This window comes from Acomys minous (assembly GCF_964271855.1).
Source record: "Acomys minous genome assembly, chromosome: 10".
NCBI lineage: Eukaryota > Metazoa > Chordata > Mammalia > Rodentia > Muridae > Acomys > Acomys minous.
Genome location: NC_140491.1, coordinates 80,646,703 through 80,664,950, shown reverse-complemented (window position 1 = coordinate 80,664,950; position 18,248 = coordinate 80,646,703). Strand labels below are relative to the sequence as shown.

General features: G+C 38.5%; 1 protein-coding gene across 2 annotated transcripts in view; it reads right to left on the bottom strand.

Moving 5' to 3' along the window:
* KYNU (kynureninase) overlaps nt 1-18,248 on the bottom strand; it is a 131,455-nt gene that overhangs the window by 91,731 nt on the left and 21,476 nt on the right. For both annotated transcript variants that reach the window (XM_084799637.1, XM_084799638.1), the window contains 2 exons: nt 11,439-11,559; nt 1,692-1,774 (listed from right to left, as the gene is read on the bottom strand). In XM_084799637.1, coding sequence (XP_084655763.1) covers nt 1,692-1,774; nt 11,439-11,559 — 204 coding nt within the window. The remainder of the gene's footprint in view (nt 1-1,691; nt 1,775-11,438; nt 11,560-18,248) is intronic.

The following is an 18,248-nucleotide window of genomic DNA, read 5'->3' as shown; positions in this document are numbered from 1 at the left end:
AAATAAGTGTCTTTTAAAAGCAGGCCAGTCTTGGACACTTGGCAGCCTGGGCTGACGGACATGCATGTCATCCCTCTTTCTGGACCTGGTTTCTCGCTGTTTTCTAAGCCTCAGTCTTCTCTGGCAGCCTGATGTAGGAGGCGCCTGGAGGCCACAGACAGGAGTAATAGTAACTGGCCATTTGGTGAATGTTCATAGAATCTTTCACTAGATCTCTCCTTTATTCCTCTCTTCATACATACTCCCCATGTGATGGACTTGGTAATTTCCAAAACTTTGAAAGATAATTACCATGGTAGTGCAAGGGCTGCCATTTGTTTGTTTTTTCCACTAGCAGATTAAAATTTGGCTTGCTATGTATTTATTGGTACAAAAGCAATTAGCAGTTGTCTCCCTGCTAACAGACTCCCCCAAATGGCAGGGGCATCGTTTGTTTTGCCTTTCTATGTTGTCCATTGAGAGTTTACATAGTTTTTCTAATTCCCTAAAGAATTTCTAAGTGAGAGTTCAGATAAAAGCTATTTCCGTGCATATGTCTGGTACTCTGTCAACTAAAACCTTAGTTGCTATGGTAGCAAGGGTCACAGTGATGAGTTCTGGGCTTCCTTGTGTTTTAGTGGTTGTGTGCAGATGAAATTTGTCTTGTGGCCAGGATAGAACCAGGGATAATTTTTTTGTCTTCATTTATCCCTCACTACAGCTTACTCCTCAACTGTAAAATTACTTCTCGTCTATGTTGAGTAAATCTTCTAGTAATTTGTCCAGAATCAAATAAGAAAAGAAAAGAGATACTTTTATACTTTGTGATAAGGGGTTGAGATTTTAAAATCCATTTGAAATCACACTTCCTAGTCCTTTCTAAAAAATCCACTAGCTAAGAACCAAATATTCAAATAGATGGCTTTATGGGACCATTCTTATTCTAACACACACACACACACACACACACACACACACACACACGTACTGTTCATTTCTTTGTTAGTCAAGTTTTGGGATGGGGTCTCACTATACAGCCTTGTTGGACATAAACTCAGGACCCCCACCCTTCATCCCTGCTTTCTGCAATTGGCTGAGTCTTAATTTAAATACATTGCCATGATTTAAATTGAAATGATTCTTTCAGTGCTTTACACTAAACATATTAGTGAAAACAATTCATGTTTATTATGTAATTGTATTACAATATTCATTTATCTGTTGAAAAATATAATTCATTATAAGTTAACAAAATGTGCTTTAAAAAAAATGGAGGTGGTAAGTAGGGATTTAAAGATCTTTAAGAGGCTCAAACACACCTTTAATCCCAGAGCTCAAGAGATCAAGGCAAGAGTTCTGAGATAGCCTGGGTTACAGAAGAAGATTGTGTTAAAAACAGGCAAACTAAGCAGGCCTGGGTACAACTTAGTAGAGAGAGGAACTGGGGCCTATCTCCAGTACCACAAAATAGGAAATGAAGTAAGCAAACAAATAATTGAAGGAGCTAAGAATAACAGATATTTATTTTTGTACCATGTATATTGATATGATATTCACCCTAAAAAGGATGATAATATTAAAGATTTTTTTTCGCTTTTATGGGTTAACTTAGAAATCAGAATGTTAGTCAATGAGATCTATCACTTACTTTTATAACTGAACTATATCCTCACAGTTCTTTTGAGAAAATATCCACTGTGTTTTGTACTTACCCACAATGTCCTTCATTAGGCCCACAATGCTCTCATCCCCTATAATCCAAGGGCGTTTTCCTACATCATGACCATAGGCTCCCCTGAAATTGAAAAGGGATATACACATTGCTTAGTTGTGTGGTGGTAAGGGTGTGCACATGGGCATATGTGTGATTTTGTTTTGAAATATTAGCAAGTAAAATACTTCTGTTTTAGTCCAGAGGTTAAGATGTCTGCTGCCGGTTCATGTACTGGAACATGCGTTCATCAGTCGGTGACAATGTTTCAGAAGGTGATATGTTCTTTAAAAGGTGAAAGCAACCTGAGGGAAGTGAGTAACTCAGGGCCAAGCTGAGGTCTGTAGGCCAGGCAGATAGATGTCTTACTCCATTTGTAATATTCAAGCAATGATATTAATGTACAATATTTTTGAATCGAGAAGGGATACCTGGGTACTGTATGTTTAAGAGTCATCATTTTTTTATTGCTTTAATCATTTTACTGTTGTGGATGGGACATTATCCTTGTACAATTTCATTTTTTAAAAACATTTTCCAGCCTAAAGCTACTATATTTCTCTTTATTTTGACATGTTCAAGACTATTGGAGTATTCTACTTACATAGTTGTAGCCTACAGTGGTATCTATATAAAAATACACATACTGTTCTAGTTAGGGGATCAAAATCTATTAATGAGATAAAGATATATAAAATTATTATAGTTGTGATAATATTTTATGTAAATAATAAAAATTTAGTAACATTGATAATCAACACCACATTTTTATTTATTTTCTAGCAAATGACCTATCATATCCTAACTCAATTTTATTATGCAGCAAATTTTCTAGCAGGTGGGGGGGGGGCAGGAAATACAATAGAGAACTTCAGTATCAAGAAATTTCCATTAAATGAGGAAGAATAATACACAAGTAAATGCAGAGGAAATGGAATCAAAGGTGCAGAGGAGCACATAGAGTGCTGCTGCTTGTTCCTGTCTTCCATAGGTCTAAAGTGGATTGGTATTAGTCCAATACACTGTAGACTAGGAAAGATGGCTTATGCACATGCCGTCTATCTATGGGATGTCAAGGTTAATATCCACCCATTGAAATTCTCATCCGTCTGTAGGGAGCTGGGGTGCCTGCCTATTTGATGCCATTGCTACCAAAACAAAAACAGAAAACAGAAAATAACAAAACAAACAACAAAGAAAAAAAAAACATTCTAAGGGTTTGACAGTTGGCTTTTATCTTATAGTAGGAGTCAACTTCAGGTCTCTACTGGAGGGAAACTACATTTATTAAAAGCTTACAGCAGCTAATTTTCCACATCTGTAAAAGCAGATAAATGAGTGATTTTAAAAAATAGGGTTAGCAGAAAAAGTAAATGAGAAACATATAAAAAGGATGGATGCACAATTTTCCTTTGCTGACTCATCTCTCCTAATGTAAATCTGATGCTAAAGTGCCTTCATCAACACGTGCTACATAACAGGAATGTTTAGGCTAATATTTCCATTACCATATAAACTGAGATGGAGGAGGAGGTCTTCTATGTGAATAAACATAGGCTGCTAAGAACTAGGAGGAAGAAAAGGGCAATTCAATTGCTAGTTATTATTATTCATATTATTATTAGATAGCCTGCAGCTTGCCTCTCTAGACTCCCAATATAAATGTTAAAGACAAAAATCATTATCATTAAATGGTAGTTAAAGGCAGATACTTGGATCCTTTTTTATTTTAATCACATAGAGCTCCCTGGCCTTTGCTGATAGCACAATATATCTTATTACATCTAGGTAGTAAAATTCTATGTTCTGCCTCAGAGAATTTATATCTCCGAATATTATGCCACCTACTTCTCACTCTGGTAGACACCATGCTAATAATCTTTAGGGATATGTTTCTCCCTGCAAGGCTTTTGGCATCTCCCTCTCTTTAAAATATCACACACACTAAGGCTACTTCCTCATTTTGTCAGCCCACTAGCCTGGGGGTAGTGAAACGTATTTAGAACATTTTATCCAAATAAACCCAAAGTAAAGTGGCCTGTCATTAGGAAGAATTGATGTAGATTAAAGTGCAGTTATAAACATGTGCGTTAGAGTTAAGAAAGATGCTAGATTGCTTTCATTCAAAGTTGCATAAAATAAGCCTAGCACAGCTGCAATCCTTTACAAACGTTGGAAAAGAAATATGAAGAGTTAATCTGTTACCACAACATTAATCATTGCCAGGAGTGGGGTGTTTTGTGAGGTGGCTATGAGCAATATTTGCTAATGAAATTAGATTTCAGGATAAAACATCTAATTAGGAAGTTAATAGAAACTTGGGTTCTCTTTAAAATAGGACCATATTTTATCTGTCCTACAAAATGAGAAGTGGCCCTATTTTAGAAAGCTTCCCCGGTAAGTAAATCAATAAATGTTCACAGCTTTTCTTAATGAAGCACAATTTTACCTGTGACCTAATTGATGGCTAGCTAACAATGCCTCTGAAATCTGTGTGTGTGTTTTTTTTCATCCATGTCCCTCCTTTTATTTAAAAGTGGAAATTCATACTTGAATAAAACTATTATAGGAGTCTTCAGGTGAAAACTTCTCTTGGCTCCTTCATCATCACACTGTCCACAAGCACATTGCCATGTAAATCATTCCCTGTCAGCCAGGTGGGGGTGTTCCTGAAGAAGAAATCAATAGGACAATTCTTCTTTAATTCTACCTAAGCTGTCAATCTTTTACAAAAGCCCCTTGGAAGGCACAACCATAACAGGAATGATCCTGTGAAAAACAGAGGACAGCATGGATCTAGCCAACTCAGGAATGCAGATGACTTAACACTATGGCTCTAGCTTCTGTCTCTGGGATGCTGTGTATGCTATGTCTCCCAATGTATAATATGCTCTTAGAATTGATTTCTTTGCCTTCTAAATGAAGTCTACCATTATGATTATTTACTCATTTATTAACTTTCTTTGAAGTAATGTGAGCCATTAGTAAATATTTAATATAAACTTTCTCTTAAAGCTTGTAAGCTGATATCCTATCCTATCTCACATACTATAGGATTGAGGCATATTATTTCTTATTATTGTAGGATATATTGTACACTATTCTTATATTGTAGGATATTCATTGTTTTGGACAATATCTTGTGCTTTATCCAAGGGTGTCTGTGTTCTCAAACACACAATCTCCTGTGTCAACCTCCTGAGGGCTGGTATGTTAGGTTCATGATACTATGTTCAAAATTACAGCAATGATTATTAATAATTATATATTTAAACTGTTCAGATCAATCTTAGAATATCTGAATGAAAATCAAATTGCAAAATAGCAATAATAAAGGTTTTAAAGACAAATAGGGAGTTAATAAGCTCTTAGAAAACTTGGGGATGTACAATTGTTTTCTTAAATAAATAGAAATTGTAGAAGAAATACTTTGTATAGGTACAGTCTAGATATATTTCTTCAGAAGTAGAAAGTTTAAATGTGAGTCGTCAATGTGACGGTATTAAGAGGAACAGCATTTAAAACAGTGGTTCTCAACCTTCCTAATGCTGCAACCCTTTAATATAGTTGATGTTGTGGTGACTTCCACCCTTAAAATTATTTTTCTTGCTATTTCATAACTGTAATTCTGCTGTTATGAATTGTAATGTAAATATCTGTGTTTTCCAGTGGTCTTAGGCTACCCCTGTGAAAATGTCGTTCTACTCCCACAGGTTGAGTACCACTGATTTAAACAGCGATTTAAGTCATGTGGGTAGAAGCTTGGCAATAGGACGCACAGCCTTATAAAAGATGTGATTATGGTGCATGCACCGTCCATCAACAGTGATGTGACAAGAAGTAGAATTTGAGAAGCAGAGAGCAACCTTCCACAGGTACCAAGTCTTTTCAGACCTTAATTTTGCAGAATCGAGAGAATGCATTTCTGTTCTTTATAAGTTTTTCCGTCTCTGGTATTTTGTTATTTTAGGGTTATTTTTTAAGCCCAGCATTAAAATGCTCTAAGTGTTTTGATCTTTGACTTTTTGTTAGTATTAGTAATCAAACATGCTGTTCATGGAGCATGGGATCAGTTACAATCAGAAGGAGGCTATACTGTAGACAGACAGGCAGGATGTCGGCAATGGAGTACAAAAGAAGATTCTAGAACATTTCCTACCTTGAAATCCACAGCCTGAGTAATATCTCACTTTGTCAAAGTATATTGATACTTAAACATCCATCCAGGCCCCTCTGGTTTTTTTTTATTGTTTTAATTTATTATAATTCACTTACATTACATCCCAATTGTTATCCCCTTGTTCTTACCTTCCTGTTCCCATACGCTCTCCCTCTTCTGCCCTATTCCCCTCCCCTAGACATCTGTTGGAAGGAGACCTCCTCTGCTACCATATGGCCACAGCATATAAGGTCTCATCCAGATTGCCTGCTTCCCCTTCCTCTGTGTGTCACCAGGCATCTCCACCAAGGGGAAGTGATCAAATTGGAGGAACCAGAGTTCCTGCCAGAGGAAGTCCCCCCTATCCCCACAACAGTGAAGAACGAGCTTTCCATTGGTCTAGGTTTACTGCATGCATTGTCCTTTGTTAGTACAACCATTTGTGCAGGCTCCCTTGGGTCTAGATCCACAAACCTTGGTGGTCTCCTTTGTGGGTATCCTGAACCCTCTGGGTCCTTCATTCCCGAATTCTTCAGTACCACTCTCTGTACTCCATCCAGGGTCCAGCAGTGAGTCCCAACAACTGTCTAGATCCTCTGCTGGGTGGAGTATCTCAGAGGACACCTATGTTGGGCTAATATCCACTTATAAGTGAGTATATACCATGGGTGTCTCCCTGGGTCTGGCTTAACTCACTTAGGGTGATCTGTTCCAGTTCCATCCCTTTGCCTGATAATTTCAAGATTTCCTTGCTTTTAATAACTGAGTAGTATTCCATTGTGTAAATGTACCTCAGTTTCCTTATCCATTCTTTGGTTAAGGGACATTTGGTTGTTTCCAGATTCTGGCTATTATGAATAATGCTGTTATGAACATAACTTAGCAAATGTCCTTCTTGTATGGTCAAGCATCTTTTGGGAATATGTCCAGGAGTGGTATGTCTGGGTCTTGAGGTAGAACTATTCCCAATTTTCCGAGAAAGCACCAGATTGATTTCCACAGTGGCTGTACAAGTTTGCACTCCCACCAGCAATGGAGTGGTGTTCCCCTTGCTCCACATCCTCGCCAGCATGTGCTGTCACTTTTGGTCTTAGCCATTCAGATAAGTGTAAGATGTAATTTTGATTTGCATTTCCTTGATGATGAAGGATGTTGAGCATTTCTTTAAGTGTTTCTCAAGCATTCAATGTTCTTCTATTGAGAATTCTCTGTTTAGCTCTATACCCTGTTTTTAAATTGGGTTACTTGGTTTGGTGGCATTTAATTTCTTGAGTTCTTTATAAATTTTTGCATATTACTTCTTTGTCAGATGTAGGGTTGGTGAAGATCTTTTCCCAGTCTGTAGTACAGCTTGAGATCAGGGATGGAGATTCCTTCAGAAGAATTTTTTATTGTAGAGGATTGTTTTAGCTATTCTGCGTTTTTGTTTTTCCATATGAAGTTGAGAATATTGATACCTTTAATGCTTTTGTTACGATTGTGCTTTTCAATATTGTCTTTACCAATGAGACAGCAAACTTTAATTCATATTAGACGATTTAGTAAATTTAAAGATTTCATAGCAAAAGAAACTCAGCCATCAGGACAGGCAGCATAATGAATGGGAATTGGCCAGTTGGTATTCTTCTTCTCTGTAGTTTTATCCTGGCTAGACGTCAGAAATCCCAAAGAGTTCTGGTTCCTGGCTTGGCGTCTCTTTATCTCTCTAAGCTTGACTGAAACTGAGAGGAGCCCATGGGACTCCCTGAGCAGTGCACAAGCCCCTGATACCTCAGCCCATGTCCTACTGTCAGTCCTTTAAAAGCTCCCCAGGTAGCAGATGGATGATGCACACAGCCCTGCTGTGTGGGCTCTTGACTCTTCCTTTGCTAAACTCCCTACAATCATGCACGAATCTGAAAGCCACCCACTGGGCTCTGTAAATTTCATTTTTTTATTTTTCTGAGCTACAAACTCAAATCTAACCATGAGTTTCTGGCACTCTAACTTTTGCATAAAAATCAACCTGAGGTGAGTAAGAAAGCTTCCACTATATTCAAAGACCCCATTACGGCCACTATTTGTGGACATACTCTAAAGGACCCTGTAACATGTATAGAGATACTTGTATATCTATGTTTATTGCTGCGCAATAGAGAATGAACTGTGCTAGATTTCTATCAGGAGACAATGAAAATGTGGCACACACATACAGTAGGACTTTCTAAAGAAAGTGAAATTTACATTAAAATGATGGATCTGGAAATCATTATATGTATATTACATGAAATAACCTGGACTCAGAAAGGGATATCAGGTGAGATCATATGTGAACATGAGTGTGGATGTATGTCATGAAACCAGAAATGGAACTGTATAAGAGATAAGAGATGTGGGGAGGACAAGTGTAGAGTAACAGAACGCAGAAGATATGAGAGGGGAGGTGGAACTATTGAAAATGGAATGGTACAAGCAGGGGACTAAGAGGCCAAGGAGAGGGAGGAAGATCAACAAAAATAAATTTTGTGTGAAAATACTACAGTGAAACTTATCATTTTATATTGTTATTTTTTTAAAGATTTATTTATTTATTGTGTTTTGCCTGCATGTAGGTGTGCGCGCCAGAAGAGGGCATCAGATCTCCTTATAGATGGTTATGAGCCACCTTGTGGTTGCTGGGAATGGAACTCGGGACCATTGCAAGAGCAGATAGTGTTCTTAACAACTCTGAGCCATCTCTCCAGCCCTATATTGTTATTTTTTTAAAGGAGAAAAAAATGTAGCTTATAGCTTTCCTTGACTGAGAACCTTGTATTGGTCAAGTGAAAGAGGCGTAGGCCTGGCTGGAGTATCAGCCTTGGAGCAAAAGTGGGTCTGAAGGACGCAGGGAGAGTGAAATCTCTTAAAGATTACCTCCAAACTGGGAAGCCCCAGATTTAGAGGCAAATTACCCAAGGGGAGATTAGTATAGAAACCAAAAGGATAGTCAGAAATGCAACTGAAAGGCCTACCACAGTGCCACGGTGGTTTAAATGAGAACATGCTTACACAGAGCAACTTTTCAAAAAGAAACACTCTAAACTTGACTTAAGGACTCCTTAAGATAAGGCTGCCACAGGCCCAAACTCAGAAGGGCAAAGGTGGTCCCCTGTGTCCTTCCTAAAGTTTCCAGCCCAGGGCACCGCTCTCTAGCCTCAGCACAGTTGTGAAGGATCCCACGGGGCCTCTGGTATTTCCGGTGAGTCATAAAAGTTACCCTGCATGACCCACTCTTCAGCCTGTCACTGAATTAAGAAAACCTTTCCTATCTGCTTGTGCAGCCTGCTTTCTCTCAACAATCTCTCTGCTCTCAAAGGTTTGCTGGCCCTTTCATTAACTGGAGCTAAGTTGACAAGGGGGGGGGGGGGGAGAAAAAAAACCGTTTCCAACAGAGTCTCATAAAGAAAAGACTAAAAGTAGGGTTTCAAATTAAATATTTTGGGAGAAAAAAAAGCCAAATAAAAACTGTTTTTGGATCAAAGATGTGAGGTCAAGGGAGGAGGATCCGAAGAGGAGACAGCGCATCTGAGACCCTGCTGCTGTTTAGGAGCTGCAAGGCTGTCTAGGTCTCCAGAGCTGAGGGCAGGCGGAAGTAAAGCAACCAAAGCAGGAATGGGTGGATCTCTTTTGCCTAGAAAAAGGCCTTTAATTCAGTTTTCATTGCATTCAGACTTAAAGCACGCTCCTCTGTGAATCATTTGTCTAATGAGCACTAGGAGGATTTTAACTAAGACTCTGCCTTTGTCTACGTTCACAAAGTAAAATATGAAAGTGACCCGCGACAATAGACGATGCTATTGAGAGACCGGCACTTTCCTGAAACATGATTTTACCATTTCGACAAGCGTCAACCAGTCCCTCAGTGGTGTGAGGTGTGATGTGGGATGAATGCAGCAGCGGGGCAGCATCTTTTAAACACCTAGCGCGTAAAAACACAAAACCTGGCTGCCTGAGTATTCAAGGGAGAAAGACACTTTCAAAAGTGCAAACTCATCCAATTTAACTCTGCTCTCAAACATTAAGGACCAAAATGAGTATCAACCATTTTTATTAACTGTGACCTTCATTTATTAAATACTAAAATCCGCTACTCCAAAATGCTTTCAAATGCGACGATGTGTATTTTGAAGCTTACACATAAAAGTCATGAAGATGAAATTATAACATGCTTAATAAATTATATAAGCTTTCATCATTCTTGCATTAATGTGAGTGCTCTCGTTCTTAACCATGGGAATTAAGAACTTTGCAGGGTTACCTGAGAGTCATCGTTGCTGTCCTCACATATGACCTAAAGGGCTCCAAGTATGACGGAGCAGAGAGAAGGAGGAAAGGTCATGAAACGAGATTTTTATGAGCACCAAATGGCCTGCTCCAGAATTCGTAATTAATGTGGCTTCATCTCTCAGAAATATTGTCTCATGACTGGCAGATAGGACTCATTTCTCTAGGTTGTTTTTTATTTTTATTTTTTGTATTTTCTAATAATCAGAGAAAACATTTAAAATTATTTGGGGCTTTAAAAATACTTCAAGTGTTTACAATTCAGAAATGAGACAAAAATTTAATATTTAACAAATATATCTCATTTCAGTTTTATAAGTAATTACTGTGGAAAGAGAAAAGACACATAAGACCAGATTATTTTCCTAACAACATGAAAGTAATGAAGATAGATGTCTCTAAGTTGTCTACTGAAGGGGAAATTGTAGAGGGTTAAAAAAATGGACATCTGAATTCAACTGGACAGGAGTAATAAGTTCTAGTGTTTTTGTAAAACTGATGGGAACATAATTCACAATAAGCTATTATCTTTGTTATAAAAACTAAACAAGAGGACCTAAAAAGACTTTTTAAAAAATGACAGCTAGATGGGAACATCAGCTGATTGGTACATATTGTCAACATGTATCAAAACGTCACCCTGATATACTCTTCATTATATACAACTGTTGTGTGTGGATGAAAAAGTTTGATATGTTTTAAGAGATGTGTTGTTAAAGTAGTGACATTTAGGAGAGAGATGGCCAGCCTACAGAAGATAAGGGCTCAGAAGGGGCAGGAAGGAAAAGGGTTTGCTGTTAGAAGACTGCAAGGAAACATTCAAAATTATAAATTCTCTTTTTTGCAGCCAGGCGTGGTGGTTGCATGCCCTTTAACCCCAGCATTCAGGGAGGCAGAGGCAAGCAGACTGATTTGAGTTTGGGGCTAACCTGGTCTACAAAGTGAGTCTAGGACAGCCAAAGCTACACAGAGAAACCCTGTCTCAAAAAAAAAAAAAAAAGGTAAATTAACTTCTTTGCTGTGTATTAACCACATGAAACAAAATGACTGGCAGCATTTATTAAGATATAGGAGAAAGGATTAAAGTTTTAAAGATGTTGTTTACTCTCCCGCTATCACAAATTTGCTATTTTGCCTTATTTTGACACTAAATTATTTCATGAAACAATTATAGTTTTTGATAGCATATTGATAACTATGGTCAATATGGTTTCCCTCAGTCCTAAAATGCTAGGATATAACTTGCCCATATCAGACACTTTTTGTGATTTTTAACACGGTACTTACATTTTGGCCCACTTATCCAGCTCTTCCTCCAGGTATGTTTTAACCATTTTTGGTTGAAGGCCAAGAGAATTTCCCAAGAAATAGATGGCATTGTCATCCTTATTGACTAAAGATAAATCAACTGAAACAGAAGAAAACACACAAAAAAATGTGCTTATTAAATTAATTAACACTCTTTCACATGACATTGTTAATCCAGCACAATTAACATAATTAACTAGAGGAAGGATAATAAATAACTCACAGTTACCCTCACAGAAGCATCAGGCTCTGAGCTGTAATTAACCTTTTGTATTTTACACTAAAACATAACTTAAACCCACAGAGGTGACATGGAGATCTCTCACAGTTATTGTGCTACAGGAAGGAACATAAATTAGCAGCCACTTTGGATCATAAATAGCCAAAGGCTATAGGAAGACTTCAAACAGTTTTCTATAAGAAATATGACAGTCTATCTAATTGTGTTCCATTACCAGAATTTAGGCAAAGCACCCTCTGAATTAATCAGTGTCCTGGAAATGTTTAGAAGTTAAACATCATAACACTATTGGAGTTATGTATCTTATGATTTGTTTTTATATACACATGTGTACTACAAACATCAAAAAGTAAAGGTTGCTCACTACATCTGTCCTCCAGCTACACCAGAACATTGCTGCATTCTCCATCTCAGGTCTTAGCCTTGGCTACAACAAATAAACAAACAATTCTCATGTTTAAAACAATGGAGAAAAGAACAGAATAATAATCAATATATGGGAGAATGGGGAAATAGAAGGATACAGAGGGTCCTAGAAACCTACAAGAAGAACATTATGACGGGTGGATCTGGGCCCAGGGGTCCTGCTCAAATTATGAAACCAGCCAAGGACTATATGTGCAGTGAACATTGAACCCCGACCCAGATCTAACCAATGGACAGGACATTCTTCACAGTTGAGTGGAGAGTGGGGTATGACTTTCACATGAACTCTGGTGCCCCTTATTTGACCATGTCCCCTTGAGGGGGGCCTCATGGCACTCAGAGGAAGGATAGCAGGCTACCAAGAAGATACTTGATACCCTATGAGCATATATAGGGGGAGGAGGTCCCCCTCAGTCACAGTCATAGGGGAGGGGAGTAGGGGGAAATGGGAGGGAGGGAGGAATGGGAGGATACAAGGGATGGGATAACCATTGAGATGTAACAAGAATAAATTAATAAAAAATTTTAAAAAAGAGAAAAAATAACTACTGAGATGTAATATGAATGAATTAACTAAAAAAGTGAAAGGAAAAAATCAGTACAAACTTTTTTTTTTTATTCTAGAAGGGGTAGGACCAAAATTCTTGTTATTTCACTCATATCACTGAGTCCCACTAAGTCCTTACTGTATACTGCTAAGTATTAGAGACTGTTTAGTAACAACCCAAACACCTTACTGTGATCAACTACTGCGCCTGCTTGCATCATCATCTTTTGAACCTGACACAACAAAACAAGTACTGATGTTACTAGACATTTAAGCTGGAACTTGTTGGTGGGTGAGTGGGGGTGGGGGACAGTTTGGAACTCTGGATGGAGCGTAGACATTGCTGGCCGCTTTTAATCAACATATAGTGAGAATTACCAACACAAAGGAGAAAGAATGTAAATGTTAGAAAAGCTTAGGGTTTTCTGAGGAAAGAGCACCAAAAAAAAAAAAAAGAAAAGAAAAAAGCTGGAGCCTCAGAAAGCACATTAGCATCATTATGTCTTGAACACACCTGAAATATCAGCAAAGCACACTGTGGCCAGAGGAGTGAACACAGAAACTCATCTGGAAGGCTCTCTATAGAGAGAAAAACACTGCTCACCCTGGGTGGCCTAAAGAAGTGTTTTTCCCCCCATGATCAACAGCCCAGGTACTCTGGAGTCACTTTAGTCATGGTTTAAGGAGATGAGGCTGGAGATTGATAGAAAGTGATGCTTGGAGCTGGGGCTGACTTTGGTATTTTTCCATGAGATGCTGGTTTTACAGGTATGTAAAAAGTGCAAAAATTCGGCAATTTTTTTTTATTATGTAGTCATGGAGGCTTCCATCAGACTTGAAAGGAAAGCTTAGGAGGCCAGGCAATGTGCGAGAGAGCTTGGATCTCCGTGGGAAGTCTTTGACAAGGCAGTGTTTGAAGCTACAGAGACAATGGAGACCCCAGGAAGTCTGAGATATCCTGAAAAGTAGAAAAGCTTTTCTCAGATGCAGCTGACACAGAAGCCAAGTAGAGTGCAGCCTGCAGGGGCAATGTCTACAGGGCTGAGGCCACCCACACTCTTGGGGTTGTACATTAGGACACTACTTGTCCTAAACACCAGAAGTGGTTTACACACCCCATCTGTAGAATTACAAACCTCCTTTGGGGGAGAGACCAAGAGAGGAGTCTAACCATGGAGCTCAGTTCTACTGCTTCAACTTCCAAAGCGTTGCAATGATAGGTGTGCACAGCTACGTATCCTAAGAGATGTGATTTTTAATGCTTTCCATGATGAGGCTTTGGTCCATCTCTCCCTTCTATATCCCCCCCCCCTTTTTTTCCCCTTTCAGAATAGCATATTCACTCTGCAGTGTTGTATCTTGGAGGATTAGAGCTTGCTGGGTTGGCTTGTTTGTTGTTTTGTTTTTTTCATTTTACTAGAGTTCACCTTTGAGTGTTTGCCTTTAGTTTCAGGAAACTTTAGATTTGACCTTTGGGGCAATATTGTCAACAATGGAGACTTTGAAGCCTCTTAGACATAAACTAAGTGCATCTTGCCTTATGAGATGGACATGTGCCTTGGGGACCAGGGATAAGATTTGAAATGTCTCTGGGCTCATGTGTGGAAGCCTTTTATCCCTGTTGGTGGTGGTATTTTGGGAGGTTGTGGGGACTTTAGAAGTTGGATTCTAGCTTAAGGAAATAATAAGTGGGCTGTGTTTTGGAGGTTATACCTGATAGGTCCTGTTGCAGGCATAGCTGGTAATGAACTGCCCTCTACCTAGGGGTGGGGCCTCCCATCGCCCAGAGACTCACTATATAAACCGGACATTTTGGTTTCACCCCCCCCCCTTTACCCTTTACCACCCTTGCTGCCCTTGTCCTTTCCCCACCTCCTTCCCTTCCCCCCAACTCCCAGCACATGCTCTCCCTTCCCCTGGTCCTCTCGTACCACTTCCAATAAACCTACATTTATACATTATGTCTTCATTACCAATTAGCTCGTACTGATCACTTCATCACTCAGAACTTGTTCCAGTTTCTCCCTGTATCTTTGTCTGTTTCCTGGCACCATTAGGTGGGCACCTTTATTTCTTCATGCCCTTTGATCATGGTGTTCTACCTCATCATGGTGCAGGCAAGTGGTTGATCATGAACTTTAACCTATTCATATGTGACCCTAAATGAATAGTCACTTCTTGGAGTTACTTTTCTCAAATATTTTTGTCACTGTGAGGAAAGCTTTGGGTTCTACTACTTCAGGCCTTAAGAAGGCACCTCCTCTGAGTGTGTTTGGAGAGTAGGAAGGCGATTAATAGGAGAAAGAATCTGCTGTCACTGAAGTCTATGGCCTGTGACATAGAATCCTAGACAAGAGTAAACAGGAAAGAAGAGTTTCTTACAGAATCACAGAATTCAGAGGCCCCCAAGAGGTCTCTAAAGCTTATCAACCCACGGGAAGAGGGAAAGAAAATTCCAGATGAAGGTGCCAAATTTGCTATCCAACCTAGTGAATTTGATCCTGCTTTGAAAATGAAGTTATATTCATGTCTATAATTTGAACATAGGTAAGATATTAATGACCTTTGAATTGTACAAAATAAAATAACCCTTTTCCTCAAATTGAAATAACTTCCTTCTTACCCTGATTCTATCCTGGGGAATGAATCCAGTGCCCTGTATAAGCTAGTCAAGCACTTTACAGACAAGCAACACTTCAAGGATGAACTTCTATTCCTTAACTCTAACTTAGTTTATAGTCTCATATTATACAGAAAAATCATAAATGAGTTTCATTTTATTTTTATCACATTACTGCCCTTTAAGTAAATTTCATCAGTGAGTCATTTATTTCCCTGGATGATATTTCCTGTAGGTTCCACACTCAAAATATTACAGTGCTCACTTGCTCTCTTTCTCTCCTTTACTCTCTCTCTCTCTCTCCCTCTTTCTCTCTCTCACTCTCTCGCTCTTTCTCTCTCATTCTCAGTCTCCTCTCCATCTTCCTTTTCTTAGTATTTCAAGAAAGATTTATTTCCTTTGGAAAAGAACACAAAGTCAGAAAGTTGAGGAGAGTTGAGACATGAGTTGAGGGAGAAACTTCACACATAACTTACTATACAAAACCTCCCAGGAATTCATTGTGAGAAATAGCATCTGTGGTAGCTGTGAAGGACATGGCCTCAAAGAGTCTCAGCAAAATACATTTTATGAGTGTTCAGAGGGTCTTCAGACAGCAGCTGTACAGAATTCATCATGTGCAATAATGTTCATGATTATATGGACTAAAGATCATCTTTCTTTTATTTGTTGATCTACCCTTGCTATTTGTTAAAAAACAGCTATACTTTCCATACTAAATGAGAAGAAAGTTAATTAGGTTGAACATTGCATTCTTAAGTTGCTATGGAATTAGGATATTTATGTGTTCTCTGATGTCTAGAGGTTATTCTGTATTTGTGCTAGCCAGATCCCCATGGGTAGAGCATAATTGCTGGGTCTCAAGTCAAATCAAGAATAGCTTCTGATCCTCAAGGCTGTCGTGTCAATTGTTACTGATGACATTACTAATAATTATCTTCTCTTACATTATAGTTGGAGTCCACCCACATCTAGAACCTCCTAAAATACATTTATATGTTTCATATCCCCTGTGATTTCTAGGAGCAACCCTTGAGAATGTAGGTCTGGGTACATATATACCATAATTCCAAAGCCTTAGTGCCTCTTCCTCACCTCCCCAGTCTTTTAAAGCTTGACATCTTGTAAGTATATTAGAAAACTTGTTTAATGTTTCATATTCGTGAACTAAACCAAGAGTCTTCCAGACACACACACACACACACACACACACACACACACACACACACACACACACACAGAGAGAGAGAGAGAGAGAGAGAGAGAGAGAGGTGTGCCTTTTTTTTTTTTTGAGGTATATTTATTCTTTCTTCCAAAATAAAAGTTGTATCAATGCATATTAGTTGTTAACATTCTTTAGGACTTTTTTTTGTCACATAAGAATTTCTTCTTTTTCAATATATGTTCAATTTGGTGATCTGAAAAACAAGTTATAGTAGAAATGCATTGACATACTTCTTTTCTCGGAATTAAGAGTTTCCAATTATGTCACAGAGTTTTTACCATTTCTATATTCTGTTTTGTTTTATTTTGTTTTCACTTTCACCTGAATGTGCTACTGTAAACTACTTGTAAAGTGAACTGGGACTAATATATGCTATCTTAGCAGATCCCTCAATGTTGGCTAAGTCATAGCTCCTGAGCTGGTTGATCCTTTGGGCATCTTTGCCATTACCTTTTAAGTTTTTTCTTCTAGTCCATCAGAAGAATCCTTTCTTTGAACTGGCCTTGCTCTCCCTAAAGGGAGGGAGAAGTGAAGGAGATAACTCAGTCTTCTCCTTTTAGTTCATACTGTCCAGATCTATTTTGAAGAAACTTTAAATGGCTTCCTGATCTGGAGCCCTGATGATCTGTGACCAGGTTGGGTTAGTTGCTGCTTTTGCCTTGTCAACCTCAAATAGATAGCACCCCAAAGTGGTATTCTTGTTATAGACAAAGTGAGGCACTGGTTTTCATGAACCAGGCTTTGCTGATCCCACCATCTCTGATGCAGTGCTTTTTTGTTTTTGTTTTAATCAGCAAGGAAACAGCTACACAGAACACATAAAAACAATAAATGTGGCCATGACCTCATGAAAGTCTGCTTAGAAGGATAAAAGAGGTGTCATTGAGTTTCTCCTTAGGTCACTCTGAAATTCTTGTATTTTCTTAATTTCTTTCTCTGCCAAGTGTCTATGATATGTTTCAGCTGAAACACTTCCATTAGTGCTATATGCCCTCTGGATTCATTTCCAATTTAACAATTCCAAGTTTATCCAAGGGACAGTTCTTGCATAAGAATGTTTCATGAATGAGGAGACTTAACACACAGAAGTTTATTGTCTTATGGTAACAGAGGCTAGAGGCCAACATGAGATTATTATCTGGGTTGATTCCTTTGCAGGCTGCGAGGAAGGAGCTACATCTGTATCTTTGTCCATCTGTGTCTATCTATGGGTATCTTCCTGAGCAGTCTTCACTGTATTTCCTCTAAATTTGTCTCCTGCTGCCCTCTTTTCATTCAAAATTCCATGTCATGGAAGATTAGGGAAAACTTGCCTTGATTAATCTTTAAAGTGCATTTATTCCACATGAATTTTCATCTTTGCATGCATCTGGAGGTCAGAGAACAACTTTCAGGAGTCACTCTCTTCTTCTCCCATGTAGCATGCAAGGATTGACTTCAGATCATCAGGTGACTCCAGCCCCTCAGCCATTTCACTGGCCAAGAGCATGGATTTTCAGACCATGATTTTAAACCCACAGTACTCTCCTCAAAGGTTTAATTTACTCAGAAGTTGTTTAAGAACTTGTTGAAGCACTCGAGAATCTCAGCTATCTCTACATAATTTAATTAAGCTAGACTTAAGACAAACATTTGAATTTATTCTAGAAGATTCCTTACTTGGTCATGACTATAGTTTGGTTATTTGGAGAATGAGGTTCTGGAAATTCAATTTATTCCATTTGAAAAAC